The sequence below is a fragment of the Heterocephalus glaber genome, unplaced genomic scaffold (genome assembly GCF_053883595.1).
Source record: "Heterocephalus glaber isolate CG9 unplaced genomic scaffold, H.glaber_assembly_v1.0 deba00001481, whole genome shotgun sequence".
NCBI lineage: Eukaryota > Metazoa > Chordata > Mammalia > Rodentia > Bathyergidae > Heterocephalus > Heterocephalus glaber.
In genome coordinates this window covers 46,689,032-46,714,487 of record NW_028258317.1, presented here as the reverse complement: position 1 = coordinate 46,714,487, position 25,456 = coordinate 46,689,032, and the positions used below count along the sequence as shown (strand labels likewise).

General features: G+C 39.3%; 1 protein-coding gene across 1 annotated transcript in view; it reads left to right on the top strand.

Annotated features, from left to right (window-relative positions):
* The window catches only part of Slc1a1 (solute carrier family 1 member 1), a 79,399-nt gene that overhangs the window by 35,935 nt on the left and 18,008 nt on the right, over positions 1 to 25,456 (top strand). Inside the window, exons 2-6 of the mRNA XM_004838232.4 lie at positions 2,936 to 3,076; positions 19,182 to 19,274; positions 20,629 to 20,743; positions 21,919 to 21,961; positions 24,327 to 24,422. Coding sequence (XP_004838289.1) covers positions 2,936 to 3,076; positions 19,182 to 19,274; positions 20,629 to 20,743; positions 21,919 to 21,961; positions 24,327 to 24,422 — 488 coding nt within the window. The remainder of the gene's footprint in view (positions 1 to 2,935; positions 3,077 to 19,181; positions 19,275 to 20,628; positions 20,744 to 21,918; positions 21,962 to 24,326; positions 24,423 to 25,456) is intronic.

Here is a 25,456-nt window from a genome sequence, read left to right as displayed (position 1 = left end):
CACTGAGCTAAATCCCTGGCCCCCATCTTCTCTTTTTAACTTGCATCTTTGAACCACAGAATCCCTAGCTGAGGTTTTGATTGTCTTCCTCCCATATTTGTTTCTTTTCTTTGTTACCAACATATTTGTATTTAATATAAAAGCTAGAGAAAACATGGACAGTTTTCTTGGAGCTGAGATCCTGTGATCCCTTTTAAAGTTGAGGAAAACAAGGCTCCAAGGTAATCACAGCATCATGGGCATTCAGAGGGACTTTTGAAGGCAGCTAATCTAACCCCTTCCTCACAATTTGAGAAGGAAGTTAAGTTCAAGCTCTAACCCAGGTCACACACCTCTCGGGTGCTAGAACCAGAACTTCATCCTGTTTGTCTAACACCAGTATTCTTCCCATGTTCTCTTTTTATCTGGTTGGGATCATCTTGCCTGTGTGGGGGAAGGGAGCCCGTAAGTGGTGTCCTGGGTCCATTGGTGGGGCTGCAAAGGTCTGAGTGACTACTTTACCTTTGAGGACTGTTTGTTGACCTTGTTATAGGCCTCCCTAGAACCCCACTATTCAGGGAGGTTTTTGGTCTTCGCCTTCTCTCATTCTGGGAATGGCCCTACAGGTGGGCTAGGCCCATGCCTCCCACCCCCATCCCACACACACAGTGGGCAATTATTCCCAACAAGCTTTCTCTACACACTTTAATCCAGCCCTGTGAATGGTTAGGGAAGTGTTGTGCCCTGTGATTTCCTGATCATATCTTGGGACCTGGAAAATCTTGCAGTGTTTTTCCTTGACCTGATTCTGATGTTTCCAAACTTGCCCGAGACAAAATAAAACACACCCATTTAAAAGGCTTAACTCCTGGATGAGGTCGTTCACCAGGCACTTCGGGTATCCAAGGGTTTCAGGTTGACATCTGTGACCTCCCACCCTGCCCCCCCACCCTGCCCCGGCTGCTTTTCTAGCACTTGGTTGGCATTTCTATTCTTATTTTCAGTAAAATAAAGAAATACAGCAGTGCAGTTTGTGGTACTCTACTTAAAGAACAAGCTTGATAAAAGTTTTAATTCCCAAATACAACAACCTACAGTTTTCATCGTAGGTGTTACCTTGGATTGCTTCCAAACCACTCCAAGTGGCAACTCTTGTTTCTGCCATAAAACCCTACATGTGGCTAAGGACTGGAAAATAGCAAGAATATTTCTATCTAACCACCCTGCACTCATTTTGGTGAAGTTAATTAGAGGCACAGTTCATTATTAGTAACATAAGCCCTATGGTTGGGCACATGGGGTTCTGTCTTAACTCAGCAGAGTGCTTTTGTGGCTGGTTTTTGAACACAGACACACGTTTATTTTTACATTCTGAGATTTCTTTGACAAACAAGCCAAAAATGTACTTGAAGCAAACTAAATAGTAGTAAAGCCCTGAGGATTACAGATATCCCTATGGCAAAATACAGCTGAATACAGACAATTAATAAGGCAGAAAGTGAGTGCATCATGCCTTCTAAATTCACTTAAAATATTTTGAATCCTTGGTGCCGTGCTTGGCATGCACAAGGCCCCAGGTTCAATCCCTAGCACCTCTTGTGGCTCAGGTTACCTTGTACTTCCTTGGAAAAAGGATCCTTGGCGTCTTAACCATTTGTGAATCTTTAATACTAGGTTTTAGTAAGTGAACTAAATTGGATTGATAATAGTTGTTAGGGTTTTTTTTTTTGTCTTAACCACAATTTGGGAAATGTTTATGACCAGAAGTGCATTCAGTAATACTGAAATAAAGAGATCAAAGTAAAAGTAGAATATGTAGGAAAATAAAATTAAGCTAAAGATGAGTTTGTTACATAACATATGTCATATGTGAGGCCCATCTATTTGTTCTACTAGTGGGCAAAGGAGCGATACCTGAATTTAGATGAATATTCTAGTATTGGTTATAATTCATATCTCTTTTGATTGCCCTATAATTTAATGATTTCCAGACAATTCTGAATTTCCACAAAGTAATTATTTGTGAATTTCATATCCAGTAATACCCTCCTTGAATCTTCCTGCCACTTAATCATTTTACTTCCAGTTAGCATGTCATGCATCAGAGGTTGATGAAGGAAAAAAGATGAGAGCATCATCTCAATCCATTTATTTCTTGGTTTAAAAAAAAGTATGGAAAAAAAAAGTGGGGAAGGGAGGGTAGATAGTTGGATGTTGTTAGAACTATCTGGAACGGGATAAAGAGGAATTGTTAATTCTTTATGAGTTTTAGTTATGAGAGTCATTAAATTTTGTCCTCCACACAGTTGGAGGATTTCATATAGTCATCTAGTTAAGGCAAGATTTTAGAGAATGTGTAATATTTCTTAATAATGAACATATACCTGTAATCACATAATTATAAGCTACTATGTACAAGGAACACAAGTTCAGAAACTTCGTAAAAAGCCTCTTGATCAGGTAAACTTGAGCTTGTCATTACCTAGAAATAACTGGAAAGAATGCAAAGCATTTGAGAACATAGTCGCCCAATAAAGTGGTGTTTGTCAGAATAAAGTAGCTGTAGTCAATTGACTGAGATAATGAATTATTTTTCCCACAGTATTCTGTGATGTTTTTCATTACAATAAATATAAGTTATAGAGGAGAAATGAGAACAAAAGCTTTCATGTGAAGATTACATTTTTTACAGATTTACTGATTAATGTGCAATCTTTAAATAGTGGGGCTTAAGTCTAAATTTTACACATTGGGCCAGGGATTTAGCTCAGTGGTTCTGCCACCTGCCTTGCAAGTGCAAGGTCCTGAGTTCAATCCCTGGTACCAAAAAAAAAAAATTTACACACTCATGGGGAATGATCTAAACTGTTTTTCTTGCCATTAAAATTTACAGGTTTTTTTGTATTTTTGCATCCAAACCTAAACAATGTTTCTCTTTTTTCTTTGTTTTCCTTAGGCATTGTCATAGGAATCTTGGTTCGAGAATACAGCGAGCTCTCAAATCTAGATAAATTTTACTTTGCTTTTCCTGGAGAAATTCTCATGAGGATGCTGAAACTCATCATTTTGCCATTAATTATATCCAGCATGATAACAGGTACCTGGATATTCTCTATGACTATTAAAGAGTCCAGAAGAATGTATATTATTCTTTTCTAATTATGGGAAAAATGGAAACCTAGATGCATCACACCATACACACACACAATTTCCTCACTTGGAATGTGTATGTTTGGTTGGGTGGAAAGATTTCAGTATTCTCAAAGTGGTATTGCTTCATTGTACTGCTTTGCTTCTAGCACCATCTACCATAGCTGAAGTCTTCATTTGTGCAACATACAATGTCTCATGAGGGAAATCCCATTTTCAAACATGTTAGAAATAAAGTTCTATCTAGGACATAGAAGGGAGAAAAGAGGCTATTTGGTCACTGAAATGTCATCTAGAGTCCTCAGGAAAAACTGTGGTTGTCAGTTTTGTTCATGTTTTCAGTAGTTCATTCATTTCTAGTTGCAGGCTGCCCTTTCCACTGCACATTTGGCAGCTGCCTTCAGGTCTCTTTGCTTTTGGTTCTAAACCCACTTCCACTCCTCCACAGAACTCCAGACTAGCTACACACCTGCCTTGCAAATTTGCCACAGGGCCAGGGGCCAAGTGCTGTGGGAAAGGTTTGATTGGGTATTTGAACCATATTTTAAAAGGCCAGTATGTTTAAATAGGAACTTGTGACTTAGTTGAACTTGAAAATGGTTTTTTTCTTATTGTTATATTGCAAAGCTCCTTTAAAGAGCAAGTTCCTTTTTGTAGATAGAGATTAATTTGGTGTGCAAAAATGTCATTTACCTGAGTATGGTATGCCGCTTCATGAATTCCATTGTTTCTTGTACACAGCTTAATTCTGGCAATTGGTAAAATGTGGCGTGACATTAGTCATCAGTGTTGTCAGCTTGAAAGTTGAAGTTTTATATAACCATGTAATTAGAGGTCCTGACATGCTATCTTCTAGAATGCTTTTCTCTGTTATTTCAGAAAAGGCCTCATCTTTATGAAGTCCTAGACGTTGGCTGGGGGAAGAGGAAGCTGTCAGGATCTACTGTAGTCTGTAACTGCTTGGTTTGCAGAGCTGTCATAATTGGCCATTGACCTTCCCAAGTGCCAAACACCAGTCAGACTAGAGTCCTGTGGAAGTTCTGTTGTTGTTGTTGTTGTTGTTGCTGCTGCTGCTGCTCCTGTTGTTGCTGGTTTGAGCAGTGCTGAAAGAGTTAAACCCAGGACCTTGTGCATGCTAGACAAGTGTTCTGCCGCTAAATTATACCTCCAGCTGAAGAACTTTATTTTTAAATAGTCTTGGTGTTCTTGGCTTATTGGAAACCTAAAGAGAGCATTTAATTGTTTTTATTTATGCATTTAACTAAGGTGGGGTTTTGGGGGGTTTGTTTTTTTGCATTTAACTAAATTTTGAAATGCCTGACTTCTTTGAAGCCTAGCAGGCTGAGGGACAAAGCAGCACTCATTTTTTGTACCATATAATGTTTATTTGTTTAGGTGTCAGTGTTCTTAAGCATGTAAAATTTGGAATATTTCTGGATTTCTCTGAAAAAAAATTAAGATCTGGAAGCACTGGACCCATGTTCCCATCCACTGTTACTCCGGTGATCGTCCAAGACACAGCTACTCTTTCAGTTGGAGTAAATGCACTTGAGGATGCCACAGCCCCACCACTATTTTTCTTTTTTTTTTAAATTTTGTGAGACAGGGTCTCACTATTTAGTTCATCTTGGCCTTGAACTCACTATGTAACCCAGGCTGGCCTCAAACTCACAGTGATCCTTCTGCCTCTGTCTCCCAAGTGCTGGGATTCTAGACTTGTGCCACCACACCCGGCTCCACCACTTCCTCTTGATTAATACCTTGTCTACGTACGTTTCTTGCCTGGCCTCAGTATACGTTGCAGTTATAATCTCCTAAATTTTTTTCTATATCAAAGATCCTTAATCTTTTCTTGGACTCCCTTTGAACAAGATGAAAGCTTTGAATTCTCTCCCCCAGAATTGTCATAATTGTACATATTATATAAAGTATTTTGCATGCAGCTTTGCAAGGTTCATAAGTCTCCTGATGAGTGACACCATTTAATTCTTGTGTCTATGGGGAAAGTAAAAAAGATTAGTCCAAGTGAGGCAGCAAACTCAAAACTCAGGTATTAAGCCAGGTTTGAGAATAAAATGTAAAAAATACATATTTGAAAATACTAGTTTACATTGCATATTTGAAAATATGCACCATTCTTGGCAGTCAGTAACTAGTGAGATGTTTGCAGTCTGGGTGTTTTGTGTATAGCTCAGCCTTCCAAATAGTCTAGGGAAATAATTTTCAGCTCTCAGCATTCACTGGCATAGCCCAGCTGCTTTTCCAAGCCACCACCCAGGTTCAGCAGCCTTTACACCTTGCTTTCATCAAATCCCAGCAGCCAGTTAGGAGCTAGAGAGAGCAAAACTACTATGGGATCTTTTGATATGGAGCAATGAAATGGTCAGAGAGTCTAGGGGCATGAACACAAAGCAGAGTGGGGACAATGATGCTGTATTTGTGTTTAAAATTGTCAGGTTAAAGGGGAAAAGTAACAATGCTAGTGTTGGCAAGGGTGTGAGAGAGGGTTCATTCGGACATTTATAAATTGGAACAGACTTTGTGGAAGGCAGTTTGGAACATGTTCTGATATTTCTACCTGGTAATTCTATTTCACATTTATCATAAATAATAGTCAGAGATATATGCAAGATTTAGGTACAAGGATTTTCATACTAACATTTTAACAATGATGATAAATTATGAGTAGTCTAAATGTGTGGCATACCCATAAGTTATGATACTATGTGACTTATTAAAAACTTTGGATACATATTTAATGACATGTAGAAATCTTCTTCATGTGGCATAAAGGGGAAGAATGAAACAAATTACACATCAGGATTTTTGTACAATTCAGATTTTATTCAAATAAATGTACATTTTAAAAGTTGGATAGAAACCAAAAGGTTAACAAGGATTCATTCTGGATAAAAAACATGATTCATTGTGGTTTCTTTTCATGTTCAAAGTAAATACATGTTATTTTCACTTGCTTCTTTGTCTTTTTTTTTTTTTAATATTTTCTCTTTTTTGTTTAAGAAATAAAGCAGAAAGTACGAGAGACTCTTCCCTGTGCTCCTCAGACTTGCCCTGTGTAGTCTCCTGCCCTCCTCCTAGCTCTGCTCCCTGTCCCTGTCTGCTCAGGGCCACCTTTACCCTGGAATGTGGGTCCTTCCCCAAGCCCTGCACAAGATGACCATGGAAAATGCACAGGCAAGGTAGTTTTCACATTGCAAAAGCCTTGTAAATCTAGCAGGTCTACAACCTAATTGATACATTTAGTAGGCCAGAGGAAGTGTGTGGGAAGTAGAGAAGGGTAGAATGAGTCCCCTAGGAAGATGTAAATTAGAGACATAAATACAGCCAAAACTGAGAGTCAAAAGTAATAATTTGTACTTCTCCACAACTATTGCAAAATGAACAGGTAGAAAAAAAAATCTGCCATCAAAGTCGACTGACATAAAAATGCTTACTTTATAGCTATTTTTTAAAAAAACAAAACAACAGGAAGAATTCTCTTTATGTGATGATGAGGTTAAGAAGTGCATGTTAAAGCCAATATCATACTAAATGGTCAAAAACTGAAATCCTTCACACTAAAATCAGGAACAAGACAAGGATGTCCACTATCACCACTCTTGTTCAGTATAGTTCTGGAAACATTAGCCACAACAATTAGACAAGAGAAAGAAATAAAAGGAATAAAGATAGGTAATGAAGAAGTCAAATTGTCATTATTTGCAGATGACATGATACTGTATATAGAAGACCCCAAGAACTCCACCAAAAGTCTTCTAGACTTAAAAACCAAATCCAGTCAAGTAGCTGGTTACAAGGTCAACACACAAAAATCAATAACTTTCCTCTACACAAATGACAGACTCACTGAGAGAGAAATAGGGCAAATAATTCCTTTCACAATAGCATCCAAAAAACTGAAATACCTAGGAATCATCCTAACGAAAGAAATCAAAGACCTCTTCTCTGAAAACTATGGCACTCTGAAAAGAGAGATTGAAGATGATATCAGGAAATGGACAGACATCCCCTGCTCCTGGGTAGAAAGGATTAATATAGTGAAAATGGCCATACTTCCAAAACTGCTATATAGATTCAATGCAATTCCAATTGAGATCCCAGCAGCACACTTCATAGACCTCGAGAAAACAATCCAAAAATTCATTTGGAGCAAGAAGAGACCCAGAATAGCAAAAGCAATTCTAGGTAACAGAGACATGGCAGGGGGTATCACAATCCCCAACCTGCAACTATACTACAAAGCTACTGTGATAAAAACAGCAAGGTACTGGCAAAGAAACAGACCTGAGGACCAGTGGAACAGATTAGAAGATGCAGAAACAATGCCAGACACACTCAGCCATCTCATCTTTGATAAAGGAGCCAAACACCCTCACTGGAGGAAAGATAGCCTCTTTAATAATTGGTGCTGGAAAAATTGGGCTTCAACTTGCCAAAGATTAAAACTAGACCTATATCTCTCACCATGCACTAAACTAAAATCAAAATGGATTAAAGATCTAAATATTCAAATAGAAACTCTGAACCAGTTGGAACAGAGGTTAGGTAGAACCCTTGAAGACATTGGTGTAGGAAAAGATTTTATGAACAAAACCTCAGTTGCCCGTGAACTAGCACAAACAATCAACAAATGGTATCTCTTCTTATTAAAAAGCTTCTGCACAGCAAGAGAAACCACCAGGAGTGTGAAGAGACAACCCACCATGTAGGAAAAAATCTTCACCTGCTCTTCCTCAGACAAAGGTCTACTATCTCGAATCTATAAAGAACTTAAAAAGATCAAACCTCCCAAATTTTAAGACCCAATCCGAAAATGGGCATCTGAAATGAACAGACATTTCTCAGACAAAGAAGTGAAATAGCAAATAAATACATGAAAAAATGTTCAACATCACTGGTCATTCGAGAGATGCAAATGAAAACAAAGCTGAGATTCCACTTCACTCCAGAAAGAATGGCTGCTATCATGAAATCAACCAATAATAAATGCTGGCGGGGCTGTGGGGAAAGAGGAACCCTGCTCCACTGCTGGTGGGAGTGTAGACTGGTGCAAGCACTGTGGAAATCAGTATGGAGATACCTCAGAGAACTAGGACTGGGAGTCCCATTTGACCCCGCTATTCCAGAGCTGGGGATCTTCCCCAAAGAATTAAAAGAATCATACCACAGTGATATATGTGCACCCATGTTCGTAGCAGGGCAGTTTGTAATAGCTAAAACTTGGAAACAGCCCAAATGCCCATCAACTGGAGACTGGATAAAGAAAATGTTTTTTTTATAAAATGGAGTACTACTCAGCCCTAAGAAATGAGAAATTAGAGACATTTATAGCTAAGTGGATGCACATTGTGGCAATACTCTTAAGTGAAATAAATAGGACACACATGTGTAAATACCGAATAGTTTCTCTGGTGTGAGAAACTGAAAGTGTAAATAAGGACTAAATGTATAATAGGTCATATGAAATAGGAAGAAAAGGGGCAAAGGAGAAGGAAGTGGGAGGGCTAGGGGAAAGGATAGAAGGGAATGGGATTAATATGAGAAAATGGAAAAATAGGAACAAAATCTTTGTAAATAGGGAGGAATGGAGGGGTTGAAGGGAGGGCTGGGCAAGGGTGCAAAATAAGAACCAAGAGAGACTATGTAAAGGTGCAAATTTCCAATGATGAATGTCATTATATTGTATACCTAAAATGTACCATTGATTAGAATGAATAATCGATAATGTAAAATAGGAAGAAAAGGTCCAAAGGGGTAGAGGTAGTGGGAGGGGCAGGGGAAAGGAAAGAAGGGAAAGGAAAAATGCTGTGAAATGGAAAAAATGGAAATAAAGTCTTTGTAAATAGGGAAGGGTGGAGGGGGTGAAGGGAGGGCTAGGAATGGGGAAAAAATAAGAACCAAGATGCATTAAATAAAGGTACAATTCCCAATGAGAAATGTAATTGTGTTGTAGACCTACAATGTACCAATAAAAGAATTCAATACAAAAAAAAAAAAGTGCATGTTAAGCATATGTGGTGGGGCATGCCTGTAATCCCAGCTACTCTGGAGGCTGAGGCAAGAGGATTGCAAGTTCAAGGCCAGCATGGACAATTTAAGAAGAGCAGAGAAGAGAGGAGGGGAGGGGAAAAGAGGAAAGAAAAGAAAAAAGAGAAAGAAAGGGCTGAGGATCTAGCTCAGTGGTGGAGTGCTTGCCTAGTATGTGTGAGGTACATACTGGTTTCAGTCCCCGATATTCCAGGTAGAGATACTCGAAGCACCAGGACACTCCAGACTCCAGAACCTGACTCTTAAGTTCTAAGTAGGAAACATTTCTCTAACCACACAGCCCTTCCTGTCCTGACCCAGGTGTGACCTCTTCCTGTAATGCTAGCCACTATGGAATGTTCACTTCCGAGAAAAATCTCCCTTGTAGCCATGGGCAGATGGTCTTGCCTTGTGGGCTCTATCAGGGTATTTATTTGGTACCTTAGTCCCTGCTCAGGTATTGCATATCCACCCAGCCTGTAAAACTTGGAGTTAGTACCAGGTCAGACGAGGCCAAGTCCATTTTGGTTCCTGTGTACTTTTCCTTCTCTAGAGCAAAGAGAAGCCCATTCCTAACCATCCCTATGGTAGCTATGCTCTGAATTTCCTGCAGGCACCTGTTCGAATAAGAGTGTAGACAGCAACTCAAGAAGCAGCCCCACTTGTCAGTTCAGTACCTTCTAAGTTTATACCAAGCCCAGGAAATTCCATCCTTCTCCCCCACAACCCTTCCAGGCCACTGCGTGTGAATCCTAGGACTGATTCTGTTTCCTGGACAAGTCATTTCACCAAACAGTAGATGTCAATGGAAAACATCTGCATTCCATTTATTAATGACTTGACCATTCCTACAAGAATACTGATTGGTAACTGGATTTACATTTGTGTGGAACTTCTCCAAAGATAAATTTCAGGCTCCATCCTAGGAAGATTTAAAAATCAAAAATCCTTCCAGACTTTTAAATGATTGTTACTACAGCTTAGACATCAAGATCTCAAAAGTTTTAGGGCCTGACCTCAACCATACGATGAGAGGATTTCCACTACTTTTTCACCAAGAGAAAAGATTTCAAGTCTTATAAAAGCTTAGATCTAAACAGTATTTATTAAATAACAGACAGAGGCGGTATATGTGAGTTGGTTACCTCTCAAGCAGGATCAGCAAGGTTTTTCAATAAAGGACCAGATAGTAACTATTTTAGACTTTGTGGGCCTCTGTGTTTCTGTCCAGCTACACAACCCTGGTTGCAATGGGAAAGCAGACAGGGGCAGTATGTAAATAATTGGAGATAGCTGTATCCCAACAAAACATTTATTTATATAAACAAGAGGCCAGCAGACAGCTAACCCCTACTGTAGACGAAAGATAAGCCTAGATCCTGACTCCCAAGAAACAATCTAGTTGTATTGAGTCCATGTGGCAAAATAAACACCAAGCAGGGAGTATAAATGCCCTGGAGAGATGCTGGAGAACAGGGAATGGAACAGTGTACATAATACAGTGAGCCAAAGAATTTGAAGATCCTCATTTTAAATTCAGCTTTGTAGAAGATGACACACTTGGATCATTTGGTCTGGGGAAGGCATTTTTTTAAGGCTATGAATTCATTTACTCATAGGCAGCTGTGTACCTGGAAATGATCCCATATCCGCCAGTGGAAAGAACTATGCCATGTGCTTCCTGAGACAGGGCTCCACTTTATTCAACAAGGATTTGTTAACCCCAACTGCATGAGCATTAACAGAAAATCAACTATAAGAGGGTGAGGTGCTGCCACTCACCTGGTCATAGACCGAAGGTCTTCTTATAGCCAGGCACAAGAGTCCCCTATTGGCAAGAAGATGCAAGATTTGAGATGCCCACATCACTTGCTTTTACAACTTGCTATTAATTATAATCCACTACTTATAAGTATGGATGGCTAAGACCTTTAATGTCAACTTCACCTGTGGGGGAAAGTATGCATGCTTTTCTTGAAATTGTGGGGTTTTTTTTATACAGTTCAGTTTTTATGAAATTTGCCATTTCAAGGTGGTTTATAAACTTACATCTCCACACTGGCAAAGGCAAGGTTATAGTCTAAGACCATAAAGTCTACAAATGAATTTGTTGCCTCATTTGCAACTTCTGGAACCAATGAGTTCTTCTGCTTCCTTTGCAAGTGCCTCTTTTCCCTATCCCCAGCCTCGTTTGGGAACCAGGAAAATAAGGTAACCCAAGCACCTTACCATTAAGAAATTGGAGTAAGAATACAGCTATTGAAGCTAGGGAACTTATTATATTAATTTGATTTATATAATGCCTTCCCCCAAAGATGAAAGGAGCACATAGTGTAAAAGGAGTAGAGTTCCCATAAAGAATGTGTCACTTCATAGTAGTTAAATGAAAAATGGCAGGAGATGAATATGCCCTGCTTCAGTCTGTCCCTGAGACAAGTGAAACTTAGAGAATCAACCACAAATGAGCCTTCTTCTGCCTATACTAGAACCAGACTGGTTCACAGCTCTGTTTGATGTAAGATAACCCAATTTTGTTTCTTAAAAAATGAGGGAGAAACCATCCAGGAATTTTAATGACCCTCTAACAATATTGAATGCATGGACCTGGGAAATCTTTTGTCATGCACTCATTCATTCCATTTTCAGTGAACTAGGATCCATGTTGGGCACAAAAAAAGTTAAGTCCTATCCAAGCTAGAACAATAGAGTATATTATAGTGCTGTGTGGTAAGTACTTTGTGGGAATTAGGATGGTGGAGGGAACATAGAGGAAGGATTTTGAAGGAAGAATAGGAATTAAGAAAAATAGAGAGGAAAAGCTCTTCTAGACAGAAGAAAATGTTAGAAGGCATAGTCTCTTGGGAGAACAGTGAGACTTTAACTGGAATGGTAGAAATATGGAAAGGAGGAAGAGATGGAAAGGTCAACACGTACCTTCATTAGTTTCTGCCTAGAAGCCTTCAGTACCAATTTTATAGGCAAAGGAGAAGCAAAGAGCAGAAAAATAATAATTAGATTGTGGCAGAAAACCAGAAATGCCTCATTGAGCCATAAACTAGCTGCTCATGACAAAGCATTCAACTGGACTTTGGAAGACAAGGGTTAAATTCCTCATCCTCTGGCATGAGTTTGATGCTTTTATTGAACAGTAAGCCTCCTAAAAAGCAAGTGGAGACTTGTGAACAATTGGTCCTGACTACAAATACCACCGTCCTCCATGATATTAAAAAAATGTCAAAACAGTTCCCAGTTGAGCTGTTGGTTGCCGAAGAATAAAGAGACCAACCACTGCTTCTTGACACATGTTTTGAACATCAAAAGTGGAACAGCTGACACAGGCCGCAGAGTGACCTTTCATTGATTCTGCCTGAGGACTGGTTTATTTTGTTAACTTCACAGAATAGTTTAGGGTGATGATATAACATACTTTAAGGGAGTTCTTTGTATTAATATCTCTAAGAAATGTAGATGTTATAGGTAATCTGTACTCAGAAATATATTTTTCATACTTCCCTCTGCCTTTCCTCTTCGTTTTTAATATCCCAGGAGTGTTAGTTCAGGCTGCTGAGATTTCCTTGTGTCCTGGATTAACAAAGTGAGATCATATCCAGCCTTACTTTCCCTGGGGAATAAAAGAAATATTTCATAGTTTAAAAGTTGTAAACTTGTTTGTTGACCCTTGTAGGAACTCTGTGAAGTATAAAGTAGGTGGGTCCTTATCTCCATCTTTAGTGATAAGGAAGCTGGTTGGAGAAAGATTAAGCCATTCTTCTAAGATAACACAGATCATAAGGGCAGCACCTGGAACTAATGAATTGCATTCCAGAACATTCTACCCCAGGGAATAGAGCCTGAGAGGAGTCTGGGCCAGGTAACCATACATAAATTACCATGTTAGTCATTCAAGCAAAATGTCTACTGAGCTGCTCTTAGGTGCTGGGTACCAGACATATGTAGGTGGACCAGCAGATATCTGGCTCTCCTGCCTGCATGGAGATTATAGTCTAGTGAGAAAGGCGTGTTAAATAATGACCCCAGTGATTTTTTTTTTAAATGTGAAATATGATACACACAAGTCACCAAGCAAGGAAATCAGAGTCTTGGTGCTCAGGGAATGACTCTCAGAAAAGGACTTCAAAGCTAAATGAAGAGCAGGGAAAAGCATTCTCAGCAGAGGGAAGAGCCTGTAGGAGCCCTCATGGGGAGAAGGAGCTTGATCTGCAGAAGAAGAGGTTTGGGGGAGGTGAGGAGACCGATAGATAGGTGATATATGTTGGGGCTGGAGAGGCAGGTGGGCGGCCCTTCTGCAGGGTCTCATTTGTCAGGGTAGGGATTTTCTATTTTATTTTCAGTAACATTGGAAAACTACAGTAGAGTGTAAAATTACTTGATTTACATTTTAAAAAGATCTCTTTGATGACTATGTACTGAAGAAATGAATGAATGAAGGAATGGATGTGGTTATGCTTGAGTGCCTTCCATTGCTCAGTGACACATGTCATATTGATCATTCATTCCATAATAATGGATGCCACTTACTGAGTACAGATTGTCTAGACACTGTACTAGGATGTTACAGACATCATTTCTAATCCTCATAACAGCTGCACAAGCTGAGGTTGTCCACCTTTTTTTCTCACCATCACCCTTAAGGAGGAACAGAAATTTAAAACCTCCATTGTGTAGGTGAAGAAACTGAGTCTGGGGGACAGAGGCTGGGATGTGACCCCAGTTTGTCCCATCAGAGGCTGTCCCTGCGTCTCTTGGATGGCCTCTCTGCTGGAAACAGATAGGAATCGCTACATAGGGTTTTACTCACATGCAACAGCAAGGTCCATTCAGAATTCTGAAAAACTGTCAAGACTGAAATCTTGACTCAAATCCCCATACCAGAGTTAATTTTGACACCTTAACTACAAGGTGGAGAAAGATTGTCATGGAGACTTTGTTCTCCAGTCAGTGGTAGCTTCATCAGAGAACTCTCTGAGGAATCTTTCACCCTCAGATGTTTATTTTTAAAACATGCTATTGTTTAGCCCCAGCATTGCTTCCTTTGTAGAGTTTTTATAAAAAGTTCGGATGATTACTGCTTGGGCCAGGAGCCAACGTCTTGGCTGTCAGAGCCTGCTCCTGAGGTAAAGAAAGCAAGTGCTTGTTCCTAAAATAAAGAGCTATCAAGTGCCCCTAACTTCTGAGGACAAGCATCCCTGTTTCAAGTCCACATACCAGCCTCAAAATTTCCCCTGATTTAAAGGATGACCCTGGCCTTACTGTAACTAGAATTCTGTGCATTTCTTCTGCCCAGTGCAGGTATCACCTGCTCCATTAAGTCTCTCCTGGTCACCCTCTTCCGGTGATACCTCAGTCTCTTCTGAAAGCCCCTGGTGCCTGTGCTGTATACCAGGGCTTCACAGAGCATCTAGTTTTTGAGCCAGATGGGAAACCTGTTTTAAAAATTTCCAAAATGTCACAGATCAGTAACCATTATTAAGTGTAATAAAAGTGAATTAGTGGGAAACATGAAAAATACCATACTAACCCTTTTTATTGTTATATTCGGCAGACATGAGATTACTGTTCAATTGCTGTAAATGCTTTCAACACTTCTGTTGATTTTTGTGCAAATCCTGTTGTACCACTTTGTCCCCTCTCATTTGTTAGCTCACATAGGACAGCATCAGCTTCCGGGAGAAATGAGTTGAGGGAGTGAATTGTAAAGAGAACTGGTCTCCTAGGCTTTGCCATACACCAGGCCATAGAGAGGGAAACCCAGGTGGATATTGGGAGTAAACCCAAGATAAAGCCTGGTGATATTTCACCCAGTGAGACTAAGGTGGGCACGTTATCCCACCTCCGCCAGCGAGTGATGAAGAGACACTGTCTTCAGGGTTTTCAGGGCAGACATCCATTGACCCTGAGTTCCTAACAGTGGCAATGTCACCCTCAAGGCAACAAAAGCTGATGGTAGGAGGGAGAGTTTCTTACTCTCATTATGTAAAGCACATGTATTTATTTAGTACATAAACAGTTTGTGGTATTAAAATTTCATGAAGCAGGTAATTAGAAAAAGTCTAAAAGTCTTTGGGGGAGGGGATACACAATAATGAAAAACAAATTGAGAGACACTGAGATGCTAAAAATGTCTCACATGCAGGGCTTTTATGGATGACCAGTGTTTTGATGGACACCCTGGGAATCTAACCTATCTACTATGTATAAGTGGGTTTTTTTGGAGACTACCAGCTGAGTTCCACATTTGTGATACACAAATGAACCTTTGAAATGGGCTCAGTTGGTAAGGGAAGGGAAACCTATATTTCCTGTCATATGGAAAGCTTAGAACACAAACATTTGTAGAGCACTTTAATGCACTAGGGATCCAGAGAAGAATAAGCCTCTGGCCTTGGGGCAATAGGGAACCATGTGCCAGGAGATTGTGACTTATTATCTTCCTCCCCTTTGCCCCTTTGCTGGCAAGGGAAAGAGGTCACACTGAATTTCACGGTGGAGATAAGCTTGAGGTTGTCCATTCAACACTGTTGAGCACCCACTAGGTTCTGAACCCTTTGATAAGGTCTAGAAATTGTGCTGTCCACTATGATAGCTAGTAGCCAAATGTGGCTATTTAAATTGAGATTAATTAAAATTAAGCACAATTAAGTGCTTCAGTCATCCTAGCCACCTTTCAAGTGTTCACTAGCCTTTTGTAGCTTGTGGCTATTTCAACTGACAACCCAAATGTAGAACATGCCTGCATCACAGGAAGTTCTATTGGGCAGCACCAGTCTAGAATTTTGCAGCACATAGAAGATGCTGATATGGCACAGTGGTAAAGAATGTGATCTGTAGAGTCAAAGTCGAGTTGGGATCCTAACTCTGTCACTTATCCTTACCCCCAGCTTAATGATCATGATATATTATGTAGCCTTTCTGAGCTACAGCTTTCTCCTCTGTAAAATGGGCATAATAATGCCTACCTCACAGGGTTATAATGAGAATTAAAGGAGATGACTGGTTAACATACAGTCATTGCTCAAAATAATGTCTTGCCATCATCACCGCCATCATCATCATCATCATCTGCAGGTGGTATGTTTAGACCATCCATATAGATACGTTATAGATGCCAAGTTCTGTAATGTTCCTGTGATAAAGGGTTCAAAGATTAAGCTGTGTTTCCTGGCTGTGTTCCCTCCCTCTACAGTGGTCGCCACCCTTCTCCCCTCTAGTGCATTATAAATCATCCAAGAGCTTGGAGCTTCTCTGCCACACAGCACTGATGACTAGAGAGGCAGAGAGGAAACTAGAGTGAGAGAAGTATGATTGTTGATTTGAGTACATTTCTGATCCATCCAGTAGAACTGGAGGAGTGAGGCAGATAAAAGGAATGGGAAATCAAATTCTTCCTGCAAGTGACTATAAGATAGTTGCTGTGCTGCAACTGAGAGGAGCTGGCCAGCTGCTCAGGGAGGTCTTTGTCAATGCATTCCCACCAAGAAATCTCATTATTATGAAGCCTTCTATAGCCAGCTGAGTCCTGAAGTACAAGCAGAGGCACCAGCCCATAGCCAAATCATTAAGACAAATTGAGACATATTAACATATGCTGGAAACAATTACCCACATAGATTTAATTTGTTTTACAGTTGGAAAAAAGTCCTGCGAAGGAACCAAACACATACTCAAAAACAGTTCTGTAGCTACGCTATGAATCCATTACTTATCAGCACTTTAGGGCTGGAAGCTGCTTAAATTGGACATCTACCAAACAAGGACAATATATTTGAAAATTCATCCTGTATGAGGTCCTGGCGGTGGGTACTTATGCAGGTTACATGGGATTCTGCTTAAGTGGTGGTTTTCTTGTTCCTCTGTAACCTACCATTCATTATTTTTATAAAGAATTATTTTAATTTCCCAAAATAATGGACTGAGTTATAAAATGAAATAAGCATATTTTATAAACATATACTTAGCATATCTATATATTTGCATCATCTTTGCCCTTTTGTTAAGAGACCTAAACTAAAAATGAGATTTTTCATTTATTTCTGAATTGTAGCCTTCATTCCCTCTTGGATATTTTTGTTATTATTGTTATTCTTTGCATAATTGTTATTTTTAGTTGTCTCACTATTAGGAAAAGGTCTCCTCAGCACACCAAGTTCCATTTTTCACAATGAAAGAAAATATAGACTCTCTCATCAAGGTTATTGTAGGATGTGACTTCCAAAATGCCCCTCCTCTGGGAATAGCACAATCTTGTCCTGGAGGTTGGTGAATGGGCCCTTAACAGTATCCTGAGGTGGCTGCTAAAGAGCCCAGAGCAACTTATCTCAAAATATTAACTTACACAAGGGCGATCTCCTGTTTGAGAAATGGTATGTTTAGAGTGAGAAATTACCCGTTCTGCCTTCATAATGGTGATAGCTTCCTTGCAGATTTTTCCCATATATTAAATTTATATCATTCTATGCAAGGACCATAATCCTATAGTCACTTAAAAAATAGGCCCTTTCTAGTGAGGAATGGATATAAAAATTACCTGTGAATCCTGATGGCCTTACAGGTTTACTACACTTCCCTTGGGGTCACTTTGTGACAACCTCTTCCTTTTCCTGCTACTGTATGCTTTAGATTTTGTAAACAGTTATGGGATGACTCAAATGTGTTCAGAGTACAAAATCATTTTCTATGGTGATCATTTGACACAAACTGTGATCCTCATTTTGGAAATCAGGCAGGTCAGAGTCCATATCTCCAGATGACAACTTGATGAAAGATACTTCGGTTGCTTCTCAGTTTGCTCCTCCTTCCTCAAAAGTCCATTTAGAAAGCATCATTTGACTCCATGTATAGAAGCATCTTTAATAGAGGGCAAGGATTTCAAGCAAGCAGAGATGTATACCTTATCCCACTGGCCTTGGAATTCCACCCAACCTTCTCAAGTCTAGGCAATATTCAGTTATTTTATTGATAACCGAAGACTTTGAAACTAGATCTAACAGTGTGGGTATAAATCTCTTAAATTAGCTGTACCATCAGAAATTATTTATTTATATCTTTCCTCTTTCAAACAGAAAACTTAAGATGTCTCGCAATAGAAGCCAAATGTAATAAAATTGTTCACCTACAATTTGAAAATCATGAAAAGTGGAAAGAAATATGCTAGCCAAGATAGATAATGAAATTTCTGTGATTTATTATTGAATTAGGTCCTGAGACAGTCTAAAGATCCAGTAATAAATGGATGAAGAAATACATAATAGTATAACATATGATGGAAGGTTATGTAGCTAGGGAAAAATGCTTACAATGCAATATTAAGAAGAGAATGATTTTAAAACTATAAAATTAAATTAGCTATGTATACAAAAAACTCCAGAAAAATATTGGAAGAAAATTCACCAGCATATTAACTGTGGTTGATGAGATGAAGTGACTTTTGTTTTCATCTTTATATTTCTGTCTTTTATTCAGGCAACTGCACTGAATATACATTACTTTTATAATTATATGTAAACAGTTGAGCTTCCCAATGGAAAACAATCATAACTTGCATGATTCTTCTTATGTGATAAGAGAACTATCAGCTCTTCAGAGTAAATTTTCCCTTGCTACTGAATTCTAAGAGGTTTACTAAATGTATATTGAGTATATAATGAGTATATATTTTTAGTCTGTAACGTACAAATCTTGATAAGGTTCTCAGAGACTTGCAGGAGGGGACTCCTTGTGACTGTTTAATGACCACTCTTCAGGAAAAACACCCCAAGGCCATGGGAAAATTTGTGCCTCACTGGGTTTCCATCTCTGAATTCTGTGTTTGGAATTTTCAAGTGCTTCATTTGCCTTTATCCAAATAAACAGTGTGAGATGAGCCTTATAAATGCAGAGGACAGCTCTCACTTCTTTATTTCACACCTTAAGGACTGATTTACCAGCCCTGGAAAATTGTCTTTTAGGAATGAGTGTAATTTGATTTCTCCCAAATCTCCTTGTAGGCGTTGCCGCCCTGGATTCCAATGTATCTGGAAAAATTGGTCTGCGGGCTGTGGTGTATTATTTTTGTACCACCATCATTGCTGTTATTCTAGGTAACATTTATTTCTAAATCCTTTTCTTCTATTCAATTGTCACTTTTCACTCAAAAGTACTTGGAGTTTTAAAAATACACATATTAAATCAGAAAGTAACGTTGTCAAACTACTGTAGATCTTGTGGCCTTGAAGTCTCCATGGCACCTTTTATATAAATAAAATGTAGTCCTGACTGAATTTTAGCCCTGGTGCTGCTTATTAAAGTCTTCACTAAGAGGCAGAAAGAAGGTGACAGTTCTGTGCCTTGTCAGGATCATTAGGTAGAAGAAAGTGAAGTCAAGCGCTTACATAATCTTAAACTGGATAATTAGTAGAGTTGAGTATACTTTTAAAGTATTTCCATAAAGGTAGCATTTCAACATATTTCATGTTTCACACAGTAAGGCTAAGGGGTAACAGTCTTGCTAAGTATAAATCTCACTTTTTAAAGGGAAGAAGTTCTAATAAGGGAATGGGTGCTCTTGCAACTTTAGCATGGTTTTGTGAAGGAAGCTTGGTCCATCCTTTGTGACCTCTCATGACATTTTAAGAAGGATGCCCAGAGTAGGAAGAAAGGGAGGAAATGTGCTGAGGTGTTGCAGCCAGCTTAATCTTTGCAGCTCTGCTTTAATGAATGGATAAGAAGTGGTAGGATAGGGAGGTTTCAGTGGTATTCAGAGATTTAGTCAGGCAGCCTCAGAGGGCCTGAACTCTGCCCTAAACCAAAGCTACATCTCCTCTCTTGAGGGGGACAAAGAAAAAATAGCAGAGAGAATGCAAGGTAGCACTTTATTATTAGCTGGTGTTATAGCCCTTCTGCAGCCCTCAGTCCACCCCCTGTATGACATGCTCCCACATCAGAGCTTTCCAGATATCCAAAGGTGTGTGTTATGGCAGGAAGATAAGACAAGCCTTGTTTTGTGTGACCCTCAGGAGAATGACCAGCATCTGTGGGCAAAAGTTATGAAAGATATTGAACAAGTTCACTAGGCTGAGAAGTGAAACACTCTCACCCCAACACCTGCCTAGGTTGATTTCATAGGCTAAAGAAAAGAAAGAAGAATGTTCTCATCAGCAGGTGTTTCCAGGAGGAACCCTGGATGAACATCTTCATTTACACACACACACACACACACACACACACACACACACACACACACACAAAGTTCTATCTGCTTATTCATTTCAGTGGAAAATTACTAAGGCACCTGCTGGGGTTCTATCAGGAGCTCCACACTTTGGCTGGACCTTGGGGTCCTCCTCACAACAGTGTTGCCTGGTACCTCTGCCTGCTTGTTGTAAGCAGAGTATACCTGGATGCCAGGGATCCTGGAAGTTCTTAATGCTATGTGGATGCTGTCCTTGGTCACAGGTATTGTGCTGGTGGTGACAATCAAACCCGGTGTCGCCCAGAAGGTATCTGAAATTGACAGGACGGGGAGCACCCCTGAAGTCAGCACTGTGGATGCCATGTTAGACCTGATCAGGTGAAAGTCTTTGCTTCCTTGTGTCATCTATGTAGTTGCATAGGGCTCTGTGCATGACTTAATGCTCTGCTGTAACAGTCTTAAATTTTTAATCATTTTTGAATTATTGTTTATCTCCATTTTGCTGTAGACCCCACAAACTGCATGGCCAGTAATTTCTGCTTATGGGTCCTGGTTTTAGGAACAGGCTTCTCTGTTAGGATTTAGGATGGATGGAGATGCAGGAAGTATACTTGTTGTATAAAGGTGCTGGGCTGAGATGGATGGTCAGTTCTGAAGCACCCTTGGAGAAATACATTTTTAATGGTATAGCAGGAAGCTTCTTAACTAAAGCAGTGAGAGCCAGAAACAGGTCATTTGATTGAAATAGCAATTAAAGCAGAGACTTGTGGAAATGTTATAGGATATGCATTACATATTTTGTTCCCATTTAAATGCATTTATTCACCAGTTTTTTATGTAGGGCCATGGTCTTTTTTTGAGAGTATCACTTTATTATAACTCCATAGCTTTCTGTTTCATATGCTGTCCTTGTAGATACATAATCTACACTTTCCAAATTCTATTTCCAGCGTGTAACAACAAAACCTCAGACATTGCAAAGAAAACCAAGTACCAAATACTCCTAGTTTTTATTTCCGTGGTCTTCCCATAACTAATTTAACCACAAAAATGGTAGTCATTTGGCTTTATTGAATTTCCAGGCATTTGGCTTAGTTTTTAATGGAAACTACACCTTTTTCACACTCATATTTCACCAGTTTATATAACATTGAGGTCGGTAATTACAATATTTGCACTTGGCATAAAATTTGGGAACAAATACAGTACAGTATTGTTAAGCACATTGCCTACTTATGAAAACAGTAATGTGCAGAAAATTAAAGAGTTGTCTCTTGCCTGGGAGTAACCACCTGCCAGTGCAGCATCTCACTGAGTTCAGCCAGCCTGTCACTAGACTCTTACGTGACAGTTGCTGGACAGTTTTCTGTATTGAATTTATGCTAAGGATGAAAGAAGTAAGTTTAATGTAAGGAAATATTATACAAAGGAGAGGCTAGAAGAAAAAACAGTACTTATTCTATATTGTATTCATTTCCTCCAGTGTATCAAGTATGACAAAAATAACCCCACTTTTTGCCCTACCATAATACTGCTTTTCATATCTCCAACAGGAATATGTTCCCTGAGAACCTTGTCCAAGCCTGTTTTCAGCAGGTAATATTAATAATTTTTGTCCTCAATTGCTCCCCTCTTCCTGTTACCAGTTAAGAACTTTTTTTCTGCTGTGGGCCAAGAAATGAAATTAGCCCATCAAATATGGCACCAGGTCATTCAAGAGATGCAGATGAAAACAACACTGAGATTCCACCTCACCCCACAAAGAATGGCTGCTATCAAGAAATCAACCAATAACAAATGTTGGCGGGGGTGTGGAGAGAAAGGAACCCTTCTCCATTGTTGGTGGAATGTAGATTGGTGTAACCATTGCGGAGATCAGTATGGAGATACCTCAAAGAACTAGGACTACAGGTCCCATTTGACCCAGCTATTCCCCTACTGGGAATCTTCCCCAAAGAATTAAAAGAATCATACCACAGTGATATATGTGCACCTATGTTTATAGAGGCACAATTTGTAACAGCTAAAGCTTGGAAGCAGCCCAAGTGCCCATCCACTGGAAACTGGATAAAGAAGATGGGTTTTTTTATAAAATGGAGTACTATTCAGCCATAAAGAATGAGAAACTAGAAACATTTATAGCTAAATGGATGCATATTGAGGCCATACTCTTAAGTGAAATAAATAGGACATACATGTAAATACCGAATAGTTTCTCTAGTGTGAGAAATTGAAAGTGTAAATAAGGATGAAAATGATTAAAATGAATAATTGATAATTTGAAATAAGAAAAGGTCCAAGGGTTTGGGGATAGTGGAAGGGAAAGGGGAAAGGGAAGAAGGGAAAGAAAAAATTAGAAAAAAAAAATAGAATCAAACTATGTAAATAGGGAAGGGTGGAGGGGGTGAAGGGTGCACAGGTAATGGGAGAAAAAATAAAAACTAGGATGTATCATGTTCTGGTACAAACACCCAATGATAAATGTAAATGTATTTTATACCTAAAATGTACCAGTAATATATATATATATATATATATATATATATATATATATATATATATATATATATATATAAATGGCACCAGGAAGCACACCTGTGAATGGTGGAATCTCAGGTGACTCATCTGTTTTATTCATGGTCTTCCCAGTCCACAGTGCATGTCATAATTTGCACTGCTTCCTTTTCCTGTATGCCTTTTTCCTTCATAAGGGTTCAAATGGAGCAAAGAGTCTGTCAAAAATGAGTCTTTTAAAATGTGCCCTTTAACTTCTAGTTTGAAGAATCATGTTATATTTGTAAAGAAACTTGGACTCTCTACAGATGCAAGGCAGTGGGGGAAAAAAAAGGAGTTCTCCATCTCCTCTCTCCTGTCCATCTCATGGTGACAATCCGTGTCTAACCCACAGGATGTGGCTGGTGTTCCTGGATTCAGTCCTTTCCTTAACCATTATGTGCCCATTGCTGGCATTCTCAGAGCAGTGGACAAAGCTGTGGATTTTTCTCCAGCAAAGTTTAACAGTCTCTTTGCTCTGTTTACATGTATTTTTTTCCATTTGTCTGTGTACTTTAAGACAGCTGAGTCTATCACAAACTGCTGTGTTCATTTACATAAATTACATGAACAGAGTCCTCTGTGTATACCAACAAAAATGGCAATTATATTGCTCCCTGCCAACCTCCATGAGGCACAGAAGCACCTCTGTTTCAGGAGTGCCCTTGCAGATCACCTACAGCTAGTCATTTGTGAGGGTCTCAGTATTGGCAGAGCCATTTATGCCTAGCGTACTAATATACTAGCTCTTTCTTAAACCTCTGTGTTGAAGCTTACGCAGAACCAAGTGGTTAAAGGAAGAGAATTCCAAAGAAATCTCACTCACAAGAATAGTCCTGAAAGGAGTGTTGATTTGGACATAGCCATCTAGTTAAACGTTTCTTGATATTTATTAAATTTATGGTGACAACTTTTACCAAAGTAATGAGGTAATTTTTCCATATTAAAAATAATGAATAAAGCTGGGGATTTAGCTCAGTGGTTCTGTCGCCGGTCTCACAAGTGCAAAGTCCCAACTTTGATCCCTGGTACCAAAAAAAAAAAAAAATTTAATAAAAAAGTGATCAACAGGAATTCCTACAAGATCTTCCTGTGAAAGTGCCTACAGATAAAACATGTCTTTCACATATCTCTTCATTAATTTGTCTCTTATTATGAAAGTGGGAACACATTCTGACATTATTGAGTGGTAGTGGTGGGAGTCAGAGGTTTGTGTTTCTTTATCCTGTTGTTAGTACTAAATCCTAATGGGAGGAGTCATCAAAAACTAGAAACAAAAAAGTCATTGGAGATAGAATCCTTGGTGGCACTTGTTTGGCCAAAATAATGTGTTTCTTTGGTATATCGTCAGAAGTTTAAAAAGCTCTGTTTTTATGTTTGTGTGTCTTTGTTTTTGTCCAATGTGCAGTATAAAACCAAGCGTGAAGAAATACAGCCTCCCAGTGACTCCCAGAGGAACACAACAGAGGAGCCTGTCACCAGCGTCATGACAACAGTTTCAGAGGTACCATTCTGACTCCCACTCACCTTTCCCTGTAGGCCGGTGCCAGTCACAAGTGAGCAGGAGATGGAAAGATAGTCAATCTGTGTCATTCACAGAATCCACATTAGTGAGTCCACCTCCTGGCTAAAATTTATTTGTAAACACAAATTCAGTACCTGGTCCTTTTATGGTCATCGCAAGAGCACACATAATTTCAGCCAACCACCCATAAGCTCTCAGCTGAGTTGAACAAGGTTACACTCTGCCTACTTGTTTGGCTCTCATACACAAGTATCCATTTCATGGTGTGTTCAGTGCCACTTTTGTGTGTGTGTGCTTTTTCTTTGCTATGTTGCTATTTAAAGTGAACCACATCCTAGTAATAAAGTGTTCTCTAGCGTTCCTAAGCTCAAAAATGCTGTGATGTGGCTTAAGAAGATAGGTAAAGGAAAAGATAGGTGCAATAAAAAAAAAAAGCTTCATTCAGGCATGAGTTATAGTTCTGTTGGCCATGAGTTGAATGTTAATGGATCAACAATGTGTACTGAATGAGATGTCTTTAAATAGAATCACATAAAACAATGTCAGGTAATGATTGATGTAAATGATGTGACCAGGGTTCCCAGGAACCTAACCTTGTATTTCTTCTAGGAGCAGTAGTTCAATATTTGCTAACTCAGTGTTCCTGAGGTCTTTATACAGCATTGCTACCAAGAATAAAAAGAATCAACTACATACAGAGAAAAAAAATGAGCTTTGTTGCCACTGTGTCTCTGCCACTCCTTACAGCTGGACACCTTGGGCACTGCTGTAGATTTGCAAGGCTTTGTAAATGCACAATACAGGCACATAGTTCTTTATCCAAATCCCTCTGTGGGCCTGAAATGGTGCCTTTGTAGGCCCATTAGACTTCTGACTGTTCTCTGCCCTCAAAAAAAAGGAAACATTGAAGGAAAAGAGAAAAATTCAGAAGACTTAAGAATTCAAATTAAATAGAGGCTGTGGTCAGAGGCCTCCATGGCCTGGCTTCTCTTAAGTTTTCCCAGCTTACTTCC